This window comes from Typopeltis vanoorti, chromosome 21 (genome assembly GCF_054136105.1).
Source record: "Typopeltis vanoorti isolate ZY-2024b chromosome 21, IOZ_Tvanoo_1.0, whole genome shotgun sequence".
Lineage (NCBI taxonomy): Eukaryota > Metazoa > Arthropoda > Arachnida > Uropygi > Thelyphonidae > Typopeltis > Typopeltis vanoorti.
Genome location: NC_143569.1, coordinates 23,820,123 through 23,835,534, shown reverse-complemented (window position 1 = coordinate 23,835,534; position 15,412 = coordinate 23,820,123). Strand labels below are relative to the sequence as shown.

The following is a 15,412-nucleotide window of genomic DNA, read 5'->3' as shown; positions in this document are numbered from 1 at the left end:
AGTTATCAAAATTTCTTTTTCATTTAGTTTGTAAATTAAATTTGATAATATAGATTTGCAACATTCTTCATTTATTTTTATGATTTTATTATGAGCAAATGATTCATTATGTTCAGATAACTTTTTATGCAAAGATGCAGTTCTTGAGTCTGTAGTGTTTCCATTCGGTTCCATTTTTCATTTCTACCCATTCCTTTGATGATAAAACAACTTTTTTCTCTTCAACACTTAAGTTTTTATATTTTGAGCAAACACGACATCCTAATTTACTATTTTTAACTTCTAACCACTTATACATACTGCGTTTAGAAATGCAATGCTTGCTTCTCGTTCCAGCAATCAGGTAAATTATTTTCTTTTTCTCCTCCAACTTGTTGCATATTCATTGAATCAATGTGCATATTATCTTCAAACTTCATCTTCGACTTCATTTTCAACAGCAGTAGAATCAGCAGAATCACTTTTCATTATTTTTTTCCCAAAAAAATTTAATATAATAAATTTCACTGTCTTTTCATGTTTCACAGGTAAAAATACTTTTAACAATTATAAAAAATAAAATTTACTGAATCTACAGTTTTTAAATTTATTATTATTTTTAAATTTTAAACACAAACAACTGTTATACATCAGTGTACTGATGAACACAGAACTAATGTCCAGTGGAACAACCCGCTGATGACAGTTTTACGAACATCTGATTGTCTAGTGTTTTACCATACGATTGCATATTTATTTTCAAACTTTCATTATAGAAGAGTTGAAACAATAATTCCAAATAATCTATACACTGCCGAATAGACTAATTTTTGTTAGGTTACCGAACGAGTTTGTGGCTTAATATATTTCAAAAAATTATGTTTTTTTTTTTAAAAAAATAAAAAGTAAAGAAGAAGAACAAGGGGCATGCAAATTTGAGAAAAATTTAACAAAGGGCTCGCACGAGCCCCTTATAGCTCACCACTGGTTGTAACCATTAACAGTGAAAAGTTCTTGTTGTAAGCTTAAGGGAGAAGAGCTCTATTAATTAAAGACTTGATAACACCAATTTTTTGAGAGGTGTGATGAGCAGACTTTTGATGAATGTATCTGTCAATAAAGGTAGATTTTTGCTAAACACTGGTTGATAAATTACTGGAGGCTGTGCATGTAAGAAGGACATCCAAGAATGGTAAACTACCAGCCTTTTCTTTTTCCATGGTGAATTGAATGCATGGGTAAAGGCTATTGATCTCTTGTAGGAAAGTGGTAAGTACCAATGGCGGTACCTTCAAACTTGTCTACAGATCTCAATTTTCCAGCTGAAATATCCTAATTCTAAAACAAACAAAAACTTTGCAATATCAGAAGGGTAATCATCATATAGTAAATTAAAAGTGTCAGATAATGGAATGTTGGTAAAGAGGGAAACAATGTCAAAGCTGACTAACAAATTTGACTCTCGTATTTGAATATCCTTGATTTTCTCAAGAAAATCTATGAATTCTTGATGAATAATCTGGATTGTCCAGTATGGGCAATCCAGATCATTCATCAAGAATTTGTAGGACAGAAATTTAGCAATTCAATTTTGCAAATGAAAGTTTTGTAAAAAAAAATGACCACAGAGCTTACAAGAATACACTAGCCTGCATTCACGAGTTTTATATAATTTTGCATCATGAACTGAAGCCTTTTGGCTCTTTATTTTAGTAAAAACTTAGTACTGAGAGTTTTTGCTCTCTTAAGGTTTCTTCCTAGACTCTGAGGAGAACCAACCAGCTCAAAACTCACTGTTAGCCAGTGAAACTTTATCAAAATAGACCAATAAAAGGCAAATATATGATGCTTTGGCAAGCGCTCATATCTTCTATGTAGTCTGTGCTAGGGCAACTCGTGAATGTTGGCAAGTGTATTCCTGTAAGCTCTCTGGTCATTTTTTTTTTTTTTTAACGAAACTTTCATAGTTTATACATTCGGCTTTGAAATAATGCTGGATTTAATATCCACTTGATTTATAAAATTTTGCATCACCGAACTGAAGCCTTCATTTTAGTAATTACTAGTGAAATATAAGCAACTGGAAAAGCAGTCTTTAAACTTTTCTTTCAGTAGATTAGTAATTCATTAAATAAGAATACCTTAAAATACAGGCTTTTTGCATATATTTACTTACTAAATGTTGTCTGGTATAGAACAAAAATGAAATGTCATAACAAATTTTCAAAATCACCCAGTCAGCTTTATATGGAGAGATTGAAAAATGAATAAATTAACATTAATACTTTATATACATTAATAAAGTATTTAATATCAAATATTATTTTCTTGTATGGGAAAACTTCAATTGAAAATAATTTTTGTAACTTACTTGTATCTGGCATGACCTCTCTGTATTATTGTAGTCAACACACAGCACAGCATCAGACAATCTACCATTATAATGCTTACGATCATTGCATTCTTCTATAGGTAAAGTAGATACTGGGAGGTAGTTCAAGTACCAACTGTCTGTCTCTGATATATTAAAAAAAAAAAGTTATTCTGAAAAGGAAAAAATCACTGATCTTTGAAACTTACGGAATAAACTACTATGAAATAATATTTATGATATTATTATTACACTCTCTATGGAGTTGACAGATTCATTGTGGGAGGTTCATTATCATACTAAATTTTAAAATCTTTAAAACTCCCTGCATTCCCTCTTCACTATACTTATATAACTTTCAGAGATGGTCTCTGGTTCTTCCCCCCCTCACCTTCTAATCTTTTTTATAATCGCCTCTGGATTAATCTGATAAAATCTCATCACTACCTTAATCTCTATCATATCACCTCTTTTCCTCCTATCCATCAAAAGTCTACAAAACATATTTCTTCAACTTCTCTCCATAGCCAGCATTCCAAAATCCTGATATTTTCTTAGTCACTTGTCTCTGGACCCTCTCCAATGTTTCCACATCACACTGTAAACCAAGTGACCAAATTTGAGCTCAATAGTCGAAGTGTGGTCTGACAAGCTTTATATATATTGGCACAGCCACTTCCTTATCCCTATATGTTGGAGTACTTCTTATCATAGCAGCACTACAATGTGCAGTCTTTGCAACACTTGCAATATGCCCTTTAAACTTCAGTCTACTCTCAGCCATCACTCCCAAATCTCATCTACTTCCTGCAGTGCGGCAGCATCAATACACAGCCTTATATTTCTGTACTCCAAAATGCTAGACCTTGTACTTATTAATATTAAAACTATAACACCACTCCTTTGTTCATGTCAAGTCATTAGCAGGGTTACTTATAATAACTTTGCATCATCAGCAAACAACTGAAGATCCCGAGTCCATCCTCACGATATATCATTTAAAAACAAGTTAAACTGCAGGGACCCAAGAACAGAACACTGGAATATGACACTGGTTACCCCTCCTTGTTTGAGACAATGCTCCATCATACACAACTTGCTGGTATCATTCAGAAAGCCAATTCATTCACTGCCTCTTTAACTTCCCGAGTCTGCCATGGAGTTTTGATTTTTCTATCCTTATAGACAACCTCACCACATTTCTCTCTGGCTAAATCAATCAATGTTTTCTTCAGGATTTGTCATTGAATATCCAAGGTTTGGTTCTTGTGTTCAAACTCTTTCATTTTTTTTTCTTTAATGATGTTTGTGTAATTCAGTCTACAGTTCACCTCTAGAAGCTGCTCAATTTTGATTTGGTTTAAAACTTTCTTACACACTCTTCTTTTCAATATGAAATTCAATTTTATACTGCTCAAATCTTAGTTATCACTTCCTATTTCAAATCCTGAGATGGGACTTGGGTAACCATTGCAGATGACATAGTTGAGCTATCAGTTTTCTTGTAGAGTAGGATTACTTCCTAGAGGGTAAAGAGTGGTGAAGTGTTAGAAGTGAATAAAGAGGATGTATTATTCTGAATACCAAATATGCTGAACATTAGTAAGGCAGTGGGAATAGATAGAATTTTGCTACATGTTTTAAGGGAATGGGCTGTGGAACTGACTGTACTATTAACTTGGATGTTTAATGAAAGTCTTTCAATGGGACAGCTCCTGGAGAGTGGAGGGAGAGTAATGTAGTGCCATTGCATAAAGGCTATGGTAGAATAGCAGTATCAAATAGAGGTGTAGGCCTCTATTTCTTGTGTAGTTGTCAAGATGTTGAAGAAATAGGTAAGAACTCGTGTACAGAATTGGGCAGATGAGGGAAATATTATTTATGCAGGCCAGAATGGATTTGCTAAGGGGTGCTCATATTTTATTAATCTGGTTACCTTTTACAACAGAGTAACAAGAGCAGTGATGAGGATAAAGCATATCCTGTCATTTTTTTTTGTTTTGTTTTGCAAAGACATATGATGGTGTCACATTACAAATTGTTTTTTAAGTTGCAACATATGGGTTTGGATATCAGGTTATTGGATTGGATTTGTAACCAGCTTTCTGATAGATATCAGAGAGTTGTATATGAGGGAGCAGTATCAGCGAGTAGGAGGAGCATAAGGTTACTGGGATCATTAATGTTCAATCTTTTTGTCAATGATATTGCCACAGGTCTACATGGAGATATTCAGTTATTTACAGATGATGATATGAAACTTTGGTGGATTATTAGTAATAGTGCTGATATTTTGGCTCTTCAAGAGGATTTGAATACGTTGGAGATGTGGACAAATGAATGGGGATTTAAGTTTAATGCAACTAACTGTAAGGATTGAAAATTTAGAATTCACTAGATGAAGTGGAGAAAGCAAGGATACTTGTGGTGATTGTAGATAGAAATTTGAAATTCAGAGGACATATTGCTTAGGTTGTGAAGACATCACAAAGAACTGCTGTAATATTGAGGAGGACATTGACCACGAGAGATAAAAAGGGGTGATCCCATTGGATAAAGCATTGATCAGACTACGCATTTAGATTTCTTTGCTTAGATCTGGTGAAGTACCCTTAGAGAGGGTACAAAAATGTTATTAATGAATTAACACTGGGGAAATTTTTATATGTTAGAACAAGTGGAAGGAACAAGGAGAAGGGTCATCGCTGAAAGTTGCAAAAGGAAGCGGTGAGTAAAAGGGTAAGAAGTAACTTTCTCAAAAGGAGCATAGAATGCATTGCTTGAGAGAGTGGTGAAAGTGCAAATGGCAGATGAGTTTAAGAAATAGTATGACAGACTTTGTATTGACTAGCACTGACCTTCCGAACGAGTCTTGTGACTCCATACAGGTGAAGAAAATAATAATAATGATAATAATATTTCACTAAGCTATCAATATCAGAGTATATCCATGCACAAATATGATCTCCAAATAAAGAGTGAGAGAGTGTATAACTGGGAAAAGTGAGATAAGTAGCAACTGGAGAAAATGACTGTCGAGTTTTAAATACAAAAAAACATATATCGCTATTTTTTTTTGCACATAATCTATTTCTCTTTGCTTGACTATATATTATTATTATTAGTATTATTTAGGCCTCCAAGGAGTCAAAAGACTCATCACTGGGAGGTCCTTCCCAAGAAACACAAGTCTATTAAGACTCATCGTGGGAGGTCCCTCCTAGGAAACACAAAGTCTATCATACCACTCCTTAAACTCATTGACCGTTCTTGCTCTCACCACTCTATCAGGCAATGCATTCCATGGTTCAACCACTCCTCACTCTCTTGCTCACAGTTTCCTTTCGTAACTTCCAGGGATGGCAGCTTGTCATCACTCCTTCCTGCTGTTCAATCAAGCGAAAGAACTCCCCAGTGTCAACCCTGTAACCACCTCTCAACAGTTTAAAAGTCTCAATCATATCACCTCTCCTTCTTCTATCCACCAAACTCTGCAGTCCACATTCACTCAGCCGATCCTCATAACTATCATTGTACAGTCCTGAAACCATCTTTGTTATCCACCTTTGTACCCTTTCCACAGTTAATTTATCCCCTTCAAATCCTGGGGACCAAATCTGAGAACAATAGTCGAAGTGTGGTCTGATCAGGATCTTATACAATGGAATGAAAACTGTTTTATCTCTGCAGGTCAGCGTCCTTCTCATTATTGCAGCAATCCTCTGTGTTACCTTCACCACCTTTGCAATATATCCCCTAAATTTCAGGTTTCTATCAATCATCAACTCCAGATCTCTTGTCTCCCGTACTTCCTCCAGTATAACTCCTCCCATAGAGTATGCAGTGTCCCATCGATGTTTCCCAAACCTCAACACCTTACATTCTGCTGCATTAAACTGACACCCCATTCATATGCCCATCTGTCTAGCTTATTCAAATACTCTTGCAGGACTACTACATCTGCACTATTACTAATAACCCTTACCAGCTTCACATCATCAGCAAACAACTGAATATCCCCCTGCAATCCAATGACAATGTCACTGATATAAAGGTTAAACAATATAGGTCCCAGTACTGAGCCCTGTGGGACCACACTTGTAACCCTCTGCCTCCTTGAAATTGCCTCACCTTACACAACTCTCTGATACCTATTGGACGGCCAATCCTGAATCCAGTTGAGCAATCTGACATCCAGACCCATGTGCTGCAACTTAAATATCAGCTTATCATGTGGCACCGTGTCAAATGCCTTCGCTAAGTCTAAGAAAATGGCAGTATATGCCTTTCCCTCATCTAATGCTCTTCTAACTTTATCATAAAAGGCTAGCATATTGCTAAAACAAGAGCGCCCCTTCACAAATCCATGTTGACTCTCACAGATAACATTACCCTGATCTGTCCAATCCTGTATATGGTCCTTCACTACTTTCTCCAAGATTTTACTGACTACTGATGACACACAAACTGCCCTATAATTAGATACTTCCAGTCTGCTAGTGCCTTATGCAATGGCACTATCTTACCTTCCTTATGAAGGTAAGATAGTGCCACCTTTCCTGTAACCAAACTTTCATTGAAAAGCCAGGTCAAAGGAGCTGTCAGTTCCTTAGCTTCATTCTCTCAACCCTCGTGGTGAAATACCATCCAGTCCCATGGCTTTACTGACATCCAGAGTACTCAGTATTTGGAACACGCTCTCCTCCTGCACCTCTAAACCTTGAACCTTCCCTATCCCTCCAGTATTAAAATTTACTCCTCCAGAATGAAATACACCAATAAAGTGTTCATTGAACAATTCCACTATGTCCTCTGCATCAGTCACTCTATTCCCATTTTTATCCCACAATATCATTCTTCAATATTGTGGGATAAAAAAATTCCCTAGGGAATTTTTTAGCTACCGCCTTGGATCTTAATGCCAATCTCTTCTCATATTCCAGTTTCACCTTCCTAACCATACTGTGTCTTATATTCTTCATGCATCTGCTCTTCACCTGTCTTCTTATATCTCTTTCATAGCCTCTTTTTTGCCTGCAGTTCCTATTTAATATTGTTTGTTATTAAACACACACTTTACTCCAAATTGTGTCCTCTTCTTCATTTGTGGAATACAGCTTACTATTGTTGCTAACAAATATTCCTCTACAATTTCCCAAGAACTAATGATATCCTGGCCTTCCAATTCCTCCCTCCATGAAACTTCCCCAAGTTGACGTCTAAGACTATTATAATCACTTGCCTTATAATTCCACATATGCTCCCGTCTCTTTGATACTCCTGCATGTCTATTCATCTTCCAAGGCAAAACCACATGGTCACTCTCTCCAACTGGTGGGAGAAATGTCATTTCAGTTATTATAAACTCTTCTGATGCTATGACCAAATCCAAAACTCTTGAACCTCTTGTTCCCTCTATTACATGTTCCCAAAGACATTTGTCCCTCAAGAATTCTAGAAATTCCATTCCCTTATTGCTACATGCATCTTCCTCTCCCCCAATTTATATTTCTGTAGTTAAAATCTCCCATAACAATCATTCTTCTTATACTTGCCAAGCTCAGCTGTCTAAACATTTCCTGCTCCCCACCCTCTGTGGTCCCTGGTTTGTAGCAACACCCCACTAAATATCCTGTCCTGCCCATCTTTACCTCACATCATATGTTGTCAAAATCATTAGTATCACTGCCTTCCAAAGCCTCCACTCCTAGAGGACATAAGTCATCACTTATCATAAGCAGTACTCCACCACCATGCTTTCCCTTCCTATCCTGCCAAAAAATGATGTACCCTGCTACTTCTATTCCTGTTATTATATCCTCTTCTGTCAACCATGTCTCAGTGATCCCAATAATCTTTGGCTAGGCTGATGCTATCAGCACCACCAATTCCTCTCCTTTATTCCAGATACTCCTGGCATTAGTATAAAGCACAAAAATGCCACTGTTTCTATACCCAGCATTATTGCCTCTAGACTCCACTGAGCTCAGTGTTACATGATGTCGTCCCCTTCTCCCAAGTACCCATTCCCACAAGAGGCCACCCCTGATACCATCCACCCTGGATATTCTAGTTTTCCTGCATTGACACACCGTCTCGTTCAGAACAGCAATCTCTCTTAGATGTCTATGTCCTTCCTCATTCAAATGCAAGCAATCTCTTGTATACAATTCCTTTCTGTCCTCAAACGTCCTCCAAGCATCCACATATTCCAATCCTTTCTTCTGACACATTCTAGCTATTGTGTTATTCAATATTACTGCTCTTCTTCTCAGCTCGTCACTATCATACCTAGGCAACATGCACACTATCTTTCCTCTATGCATCTTCTTTCATACTATCTCAAACAAGAATGTCATATCTCTCGCTGCCAATTTACATTACCTCTGAAGTCATTTGTTCCTACCATCACAATCATCTCATCCACCCTTTCACCCCTCTTAATTGCCACAGCCACACTTTCTATCATTCCTCCAGGCAAACTCTCCTCATGCATCCTATCTTGTACACCACGGATCATTGAGTCACCATACATTACACATCTTACCATTCCCTCTCTCCTCTTCTATCATTCCCATAACACACTCTCATCCCCTCTCTTTCACTTATCCTATTCTCTCCTCTTCTATCGTTGACATAACTCTCTCTCATTCCCTCTCTTCTACTGTTTCTATACTCTCCTCTCATTCCCAAACCTCTTTCCTACTGCTTCTATACTCTCCTCTTCTATCATTCCGAAACCTCTCTCTCATTCCTTCTCTCCTACTGCTTCTATACTCTCCTCTGCTATCATTCCCAAACCTATCCCCCATTCCCTCTCTCCTGCTGCTTCTATTCTCTCCTCTTCTGTCATTCCCACTCTGATTCGCCTTGCATACATCTCTTCCATTTTCCTAATCTCATCTTTCATACTTCTCATCTCGTTCACAAGACATTCCACCTCCTCTTTCAGCTCATCTATCCCTCTCTGCAAGTTAGTCACTCTTATTCGCCATTCATTTATTTACCCAATCAAAACCATCTCCGTAAACTTCACAGTCATTCATACTTCACTCGTCATTCTCTCCTATCACACTACTCGTCTCCCGACATTCATTTCCCATCCCTGAAGCAACTAGTTCAGTTATCAAAATATCTAATTCGTTGATTTCCTCCCACTGTCTGCATTTTGCACATATATGCACTCCCCTTCTCTCACCCGCCAAATACCCAACTCCCAGGAAGCATACATACTGCAAACACTGCATGCCACAAAGTCCTTTATTATGTTACGTATAATAGTTCTTAAATGGCGGAAGACTTGGTGATATGCCCTTTGTGATTGCCGCTGCGTCTGCCATCATTCCTTACTGCCAAGTAAACAACTACTAAACTAATTGCTAAAAATATATATGAATACTGTATCACAGATACTATATATACAGTGACAATTTCACTTACCTTCTCTGCAAACTGTAACTTCTGTAGTGCCCAAAGCCACATGGTAATGCTGGGCTTGCTCTTGGCACAACTGAATGTGTACAAGTTTGCCTCATAAATGCTTGCACACATTTGTCTCTTTCCATTCTATTAGCTGCATCTTCCCTTGCTCTATACTAGGTTCTATTTATATTGTAAGATTTAGTGTTTCAAATAGTTTTTCCCCCTATACCTCACCAATATTTATATATATATATATATATATATTTTTTTTTTTTTTGTTTAAACAGAAGTCAATATTATATTTGCATAATTTAAAATTCTGGTCTTGAAAATGCCTTTCTGGTCTTCCAGGCTTGCTCAAGTTTGTATGCAAAAACTTTTCTCATTCTAAATCTTTTAACCTATGGACATAATCTGCATCCTCTCATGCATCAAAGAAGTCTCAGAATAGATAACCAAAATGCTCAAAGATCCAATTTTTTTACCACATCAGTTAAAAATACAGTATCCTTCATGCACTGTACAAAAGATGAACTTGCATCTATCCTATTCAAGAGTCTACCATGTTTCTTGTTTTGGAAAATTGGTACAGCTATTGAGCCTGTTCCTTAAAAATATGAAGGGGGGGGGGAACACCTAGAATAGTAAGCAATGTAAAGTGAGCTACAAATGATTATTAAAAGAATCTTCTGATGAAAGACTTATATCACACTAATCTGAATAATGACGATGGCAGTTTTGAAAAACTGCTTTTAAAATATGCAAAATAACCTGAACCATAATAAACTTTTCTAACTGTACCTGTGCCTCACTTATAATTCTAATGTTTAATTTGCATTTTTCTGAATATATGCTCCAAAGATCTGAGTTGGCCATCAGTCATGAAACAGAAGAATTTTCAATTATAATGACATCTCATAACTACCCATATGAGAGAAAAAGTGATAATATGCTGCTGCATAGCAAACTTTTGTGATTGATCAGTTATCAACTGGAAAGCATCTAATGTTGCTTGTGACAATTTTATTTATTTACTTATTTTTAATGATACAATAAAGTTTCATGGAAGATAAGATATTCCTAAAAGTTGAGCAGAAGCGTACAGCAGAAATTTTTTTTTTTTTTTAAAATGTGATGAGTAAACAGTAAGTTAAGTTTAATTGAGGTCTAGCCATGTTAAAAAAAAATCAGTCCATTTCAAATCATTAACTCAGACTAAAAGTTAGGAATTCCAACATGTTAGTGAGCTTTGATATCATGTCAACATTCACAACTAACCATCTTCCCAAAAGGAAACATTAACTCTAGTAAGAAAAAAGTATTTGTACCTGACATTGCCACACTGTTGAAATTAGTAATGTATTCAGGCTATTATCACATAAAAAAAAACTACCTCCAAAACAGCAAAAAAGAATTAAATTTCACACTTCTTTATGGCTTACATTCACCATTTCTTAAAAACAGCAGACGACATGTTTAGCCATGCGAGAACATGATATAAATTTTAACATACTTAAAAAGCTTAAACTTCAACCCTAGAGTAAAATAAAATTTAGAACAGCAAGTGAAAGCAACCCTGCTATTTATCCGTAGATATGTCAGTCATTGCTTCCGGACAGCTCTCTTTCTTATGATATCCACACACACACACACATGAGAGAGAGAGAGAGTGAGAGAGAGAAAGAGAGAGAGAGATATTAATTCATGCTAACATATTGCACAGAAATAGCATAATAAAATTATTAGAACACAAGAGCCATTTTTCTCAAAAGGCATACTTGCAAAATGGATTATAAATTAAAGAAAGTATATTCTTAGTTTACTCTTTTTTCCAAGTGTAAGCTAAGCAAATAAAGTTTGCGTGTGTGATGTAACCTCATGACTGGGCAACTCGTATATAGAGGCTAATGACTTCACATCACTTGCCTTAGTATCCCATAATGCAAAGCACATATTCTTACGTGTATAACATATATTATGCTATGCATTATGGGAAGGGTTGCTATCTAAACAGATTTCGAATTTTACTGAGGTCTCATCAGTGGGAGCCAGACCCAGAAAGCGATACCTAGGTTGAAGTAATGCAGAACTCATATGAAGTCATTAGCCTCTATATATGAGTTGCCCAGTTGTGAAGTTACTTCATGTGCAAACTTTGTTTGCTTATACTTGGATAAAGGATTAAACCAAGAATTTCTTGGCATCTTTAATTTATAGTATAACCAAGTTGAAAAAAATTTGCATAATGGATAAAATCCTGATTTTATCTTCCCAATCTAATAACCACAGATAACTTAGTTTATTTATTTAGTCAAAACAGTGTAATCTTTGCATTATGGGAAACTTCTGAAAGAAACCAAAAAATACTTAATAAAAATCAATACATGTCACTCAGGAACTGGTATTCAAACTAATTTTCCTTATCTACTCTCTTAAAGATGAAATCTGATTATCAGTACAGGATCTACTGCTAATGTAATTTGGTTATTATGGGCAATCTGACAGATATGTATACAGACAACATACTCAGCATCGCTTAATGCTGACATGCAGTTGGGGAATTAATGGAGAAAAACTGGCATTTTAAAAGATTTTAGGAATTAGCACATGCTCTACAGAACAACTGGCAAAGATCTGGAAGATTGTCACCCTCCACCAAAATCACACTTGAATGAAACCAGAGGAAGCAATCAGAACATTATTTTTTATGTTCTTATTCAGATGGAAGGGAGAAATTAAGGTGATGAGAAAAAGAAATGTAGGTTATCTGCACAGTAGGCATATGCAGGATATTTATTACCATTAAATTCATTCATTAAAATTGATTTAATGATAATGGTGAAATCTAATCATCAGTTAATGTATCAGTGTAAATAAAGTTTTTCATTTATAATTACCTGATGAATTAGCCTTTTTGCAGACTGTCGTAATGCAGAGCTGCTCTGCTTGAATTTCCTTTTCTGCAAGACATATGCTAGCATAATTAAGATAATTAATAGTGCCTTGTAATTTGACAAGTGCAGCATCATAAAATGTTAAGATATGATCTGTTTTAGCATCAGGATGAGAAATTATTTTTTGCACAGGATATTGCTGCACAGATTTGTGTGAAGAATTAGACTGTTCTGTGTTAATTGTAAATATCCACAATGAAGGATTCAGTGATGGGTTCCTGAAAGAGAAAACAAAACATACAAAAAAGTTTTATTATTATTATTAAATACTAATGAATACAAATCTTTTTGTATTCAGGTTTATTATCCATTTTTATTCAATGTATATATGATACCTAACAATTCCTTTTAAATTGCTGGCTTATAAAGAAATTTCCTGCTCCATTAAGTAATATTCTGCAAAAACTTTCCCTCTGTCTCTCTATGTCACTCTTACTAGTTGTTGCACCACTCTCCCAAATTCAAATGCTGTATGTGGTTCTCTCCAAATTCCATAAGACCATTATGATCTTTTCAACTTTTTCTTGTTTGAAATATTGATTTTCTACAGTTAATTATTCCAACAGACGTTTGCTTTCCTTGGGGATTTTTGCATCCAAGTCTTCATTTAAATGCCTTTTTCTAATTCTTCAGATGTGTAGGTGATCTTGAGGGTGGTGAGAGAGAAAGAAAATACCATCAGCAATAATTTATTATTATTATTATTATGCGACACCTCCAAGGAGTCCTTGGACTCATTGAGGGAGGGCATCTACTCTACAGCTCTCCATCTCCACCAACTACAATGAACTGCAACTACCATCATTATCTACACCAACGCCATCTACTGCCCACCACCACTAGTATTTTCACAGATAATCACAAACATACATGACCATGAAAGGATTCGAATCCTTCCATGGGCATGGATGTTTTACTCATCAGAATATCAAATGATCCTTCCATTCTATCTCATTAACTGTTCTCTTTTAAAAATACTACTAATGTAACTTCTCTGTTTTCATTAAATTAAATAGATGTTTCAATCCTTGGAAATCCCACTCATTATTTTTTACAATTAACAGCACGAAATGAGAATTTTTTGTAATTTTTCTTCATCTTCTCTCTCTCTCTCTCCTTGGATTACTATTTTCACTCATCTAATCCTATTACTTCATCTGATCAATTTATAACAAAATTCTCAGGGATGGTTGATTAGTAGTTTATTGTTGCAAAAACAGCAAAGGTTGTGCTGTTCCCTTGCCAAACCAAAGGTTACAGCTGTACTTAGCATAATAATAAGCAGTAATAAATAGATAAAATAGTAAATACATATTATGCACAAACAATAAATTAAAAAAAATATAGTAAAGCAAGCCAGTATCCATGTATAAAGAAATTTATAATCAAATGGGTTTGTATAAATTAATTATTTTCAAAAAGTTTAAAATGTCATGCAACTACTTGAGTTTGATAGCATCTGGCTGAGTGTATATGGCTCAGCCAGTGTAGTAAAAATTCATTCCATTCTCTGGTGAAGTACTTCACAAGAAAATGCCAAGATGCATGTTGCATTCAGAAGTAGAGTCCAAAAGAAGGCCTGTGACTAGTGGTGTGCCACAGGGTTCTGTTCTTGGACCACTGCTATTTAATTTGTTCATTAATGACATAAGAAAGGATCTGAGAGGAACCGTTCAGTTATTTGCCAATGATGCAAAGTTGGGAAGAGCAATAGTGAATACACATGATGTCAAAATTTTGAAAGATGATTTGGATAGATTGGCAGACTGGGCTAAGGAAAATGAATGTCAGTTTAATGTGGCAAAGTGTAAGGTTATGCCTTTTTGGGGTGAAAAGATTATCAGCAGTATACCACATCGGTGGAACTGTATTCCAGGAAATTGACAAAAGTCAGAGATTTGGGTGTGTGTGTTAGTAGATAGGGAATTAAAGTTTAGGGGGCACATAGCAAAGTGGCTAAATCAGCTCACTTGGTTACTGAAGAATACTTTGACAAGCAAGTTATTCCCCTTTATTGAGCTTGATAAGACCCAATCTTGACCACTGTGTGCAAATCTGGGCAACAAGGTTTCTTGGTAATGAGGAGGAGGAGGTAGAGAGGAGGAGGAGGATACAGAGGCAAGTGACCAAAATGGTAGCTGGTCTATGGAATGAACCGCATGGGATCAGGTTGAAGATTTGTGGTTTACAGAAACTGGTCGATAGATGGAAGATGGGTGATATGATTGAGACATTCAAATCACTGAGGGATTTTTACAAGATTAATTCAGAGGAAATTTTTCAGAACAGGTGTGGTGGTGGGTTTATAGTTTTATACTCCAGGCTTTATACTTGGAGAGTGTTGAACGAGTCAAATAAGCTGCCAGAGTCCGTTGTGAGTGCCATGACTGTGAGTGAGTTCAAAGCAAAGTATGATGGGTACTGTGCGAATGCTGAATAGTTCTTGTATGATGTTTAGGGCCTCCCTCGATGAGTCTAAGGACTCCTTGGAGTTGCCTGTAATAATAATTGTTCACATATAGGATAGGTCATTAGTCACAAGTAAATGAGAATGTGTAACATGACTGTGACATATGCAGAGCCTAGCAAGAACAACTTCCTCTCTTCTGTTTCTCCACTGACTTGACAGCCAATGCTTAGCTTAATCTCATGCAATTTGTTTGTCAGTGCTTTCTGTTATGATAAC

At 36.0% G+C, this 15,412-nt stretch overlaps 1 protein-coding gene across 1 annotated transcript in view; it reads right to left on the bottom strand.

Annotated features, from left to right (window-relative positions):
- Positions 1–15,412, bottom strand: part of LOC150094673 (transmembrane protease serine 5-like) — a 35,569-nt gene that overhangs the window by 12,273 nt on the left and 7,884 nt on the right. The window contains exons 2-3 of the mRNA XM_090411619.1: positions 12,670–12,944; positions 2,351–2,496 (exon numbers count right to left, since the gene is read on the bottom strand). Coding sequence (XP_090267745.1) covers positions 2,351–2,496; positions 12,670–12,944 — 421 coding nt within the window. The remainder of the gene's footprint in view (positions 1–2,350; positions 2,497–12,669; positions 12,945–15,412) is intronic.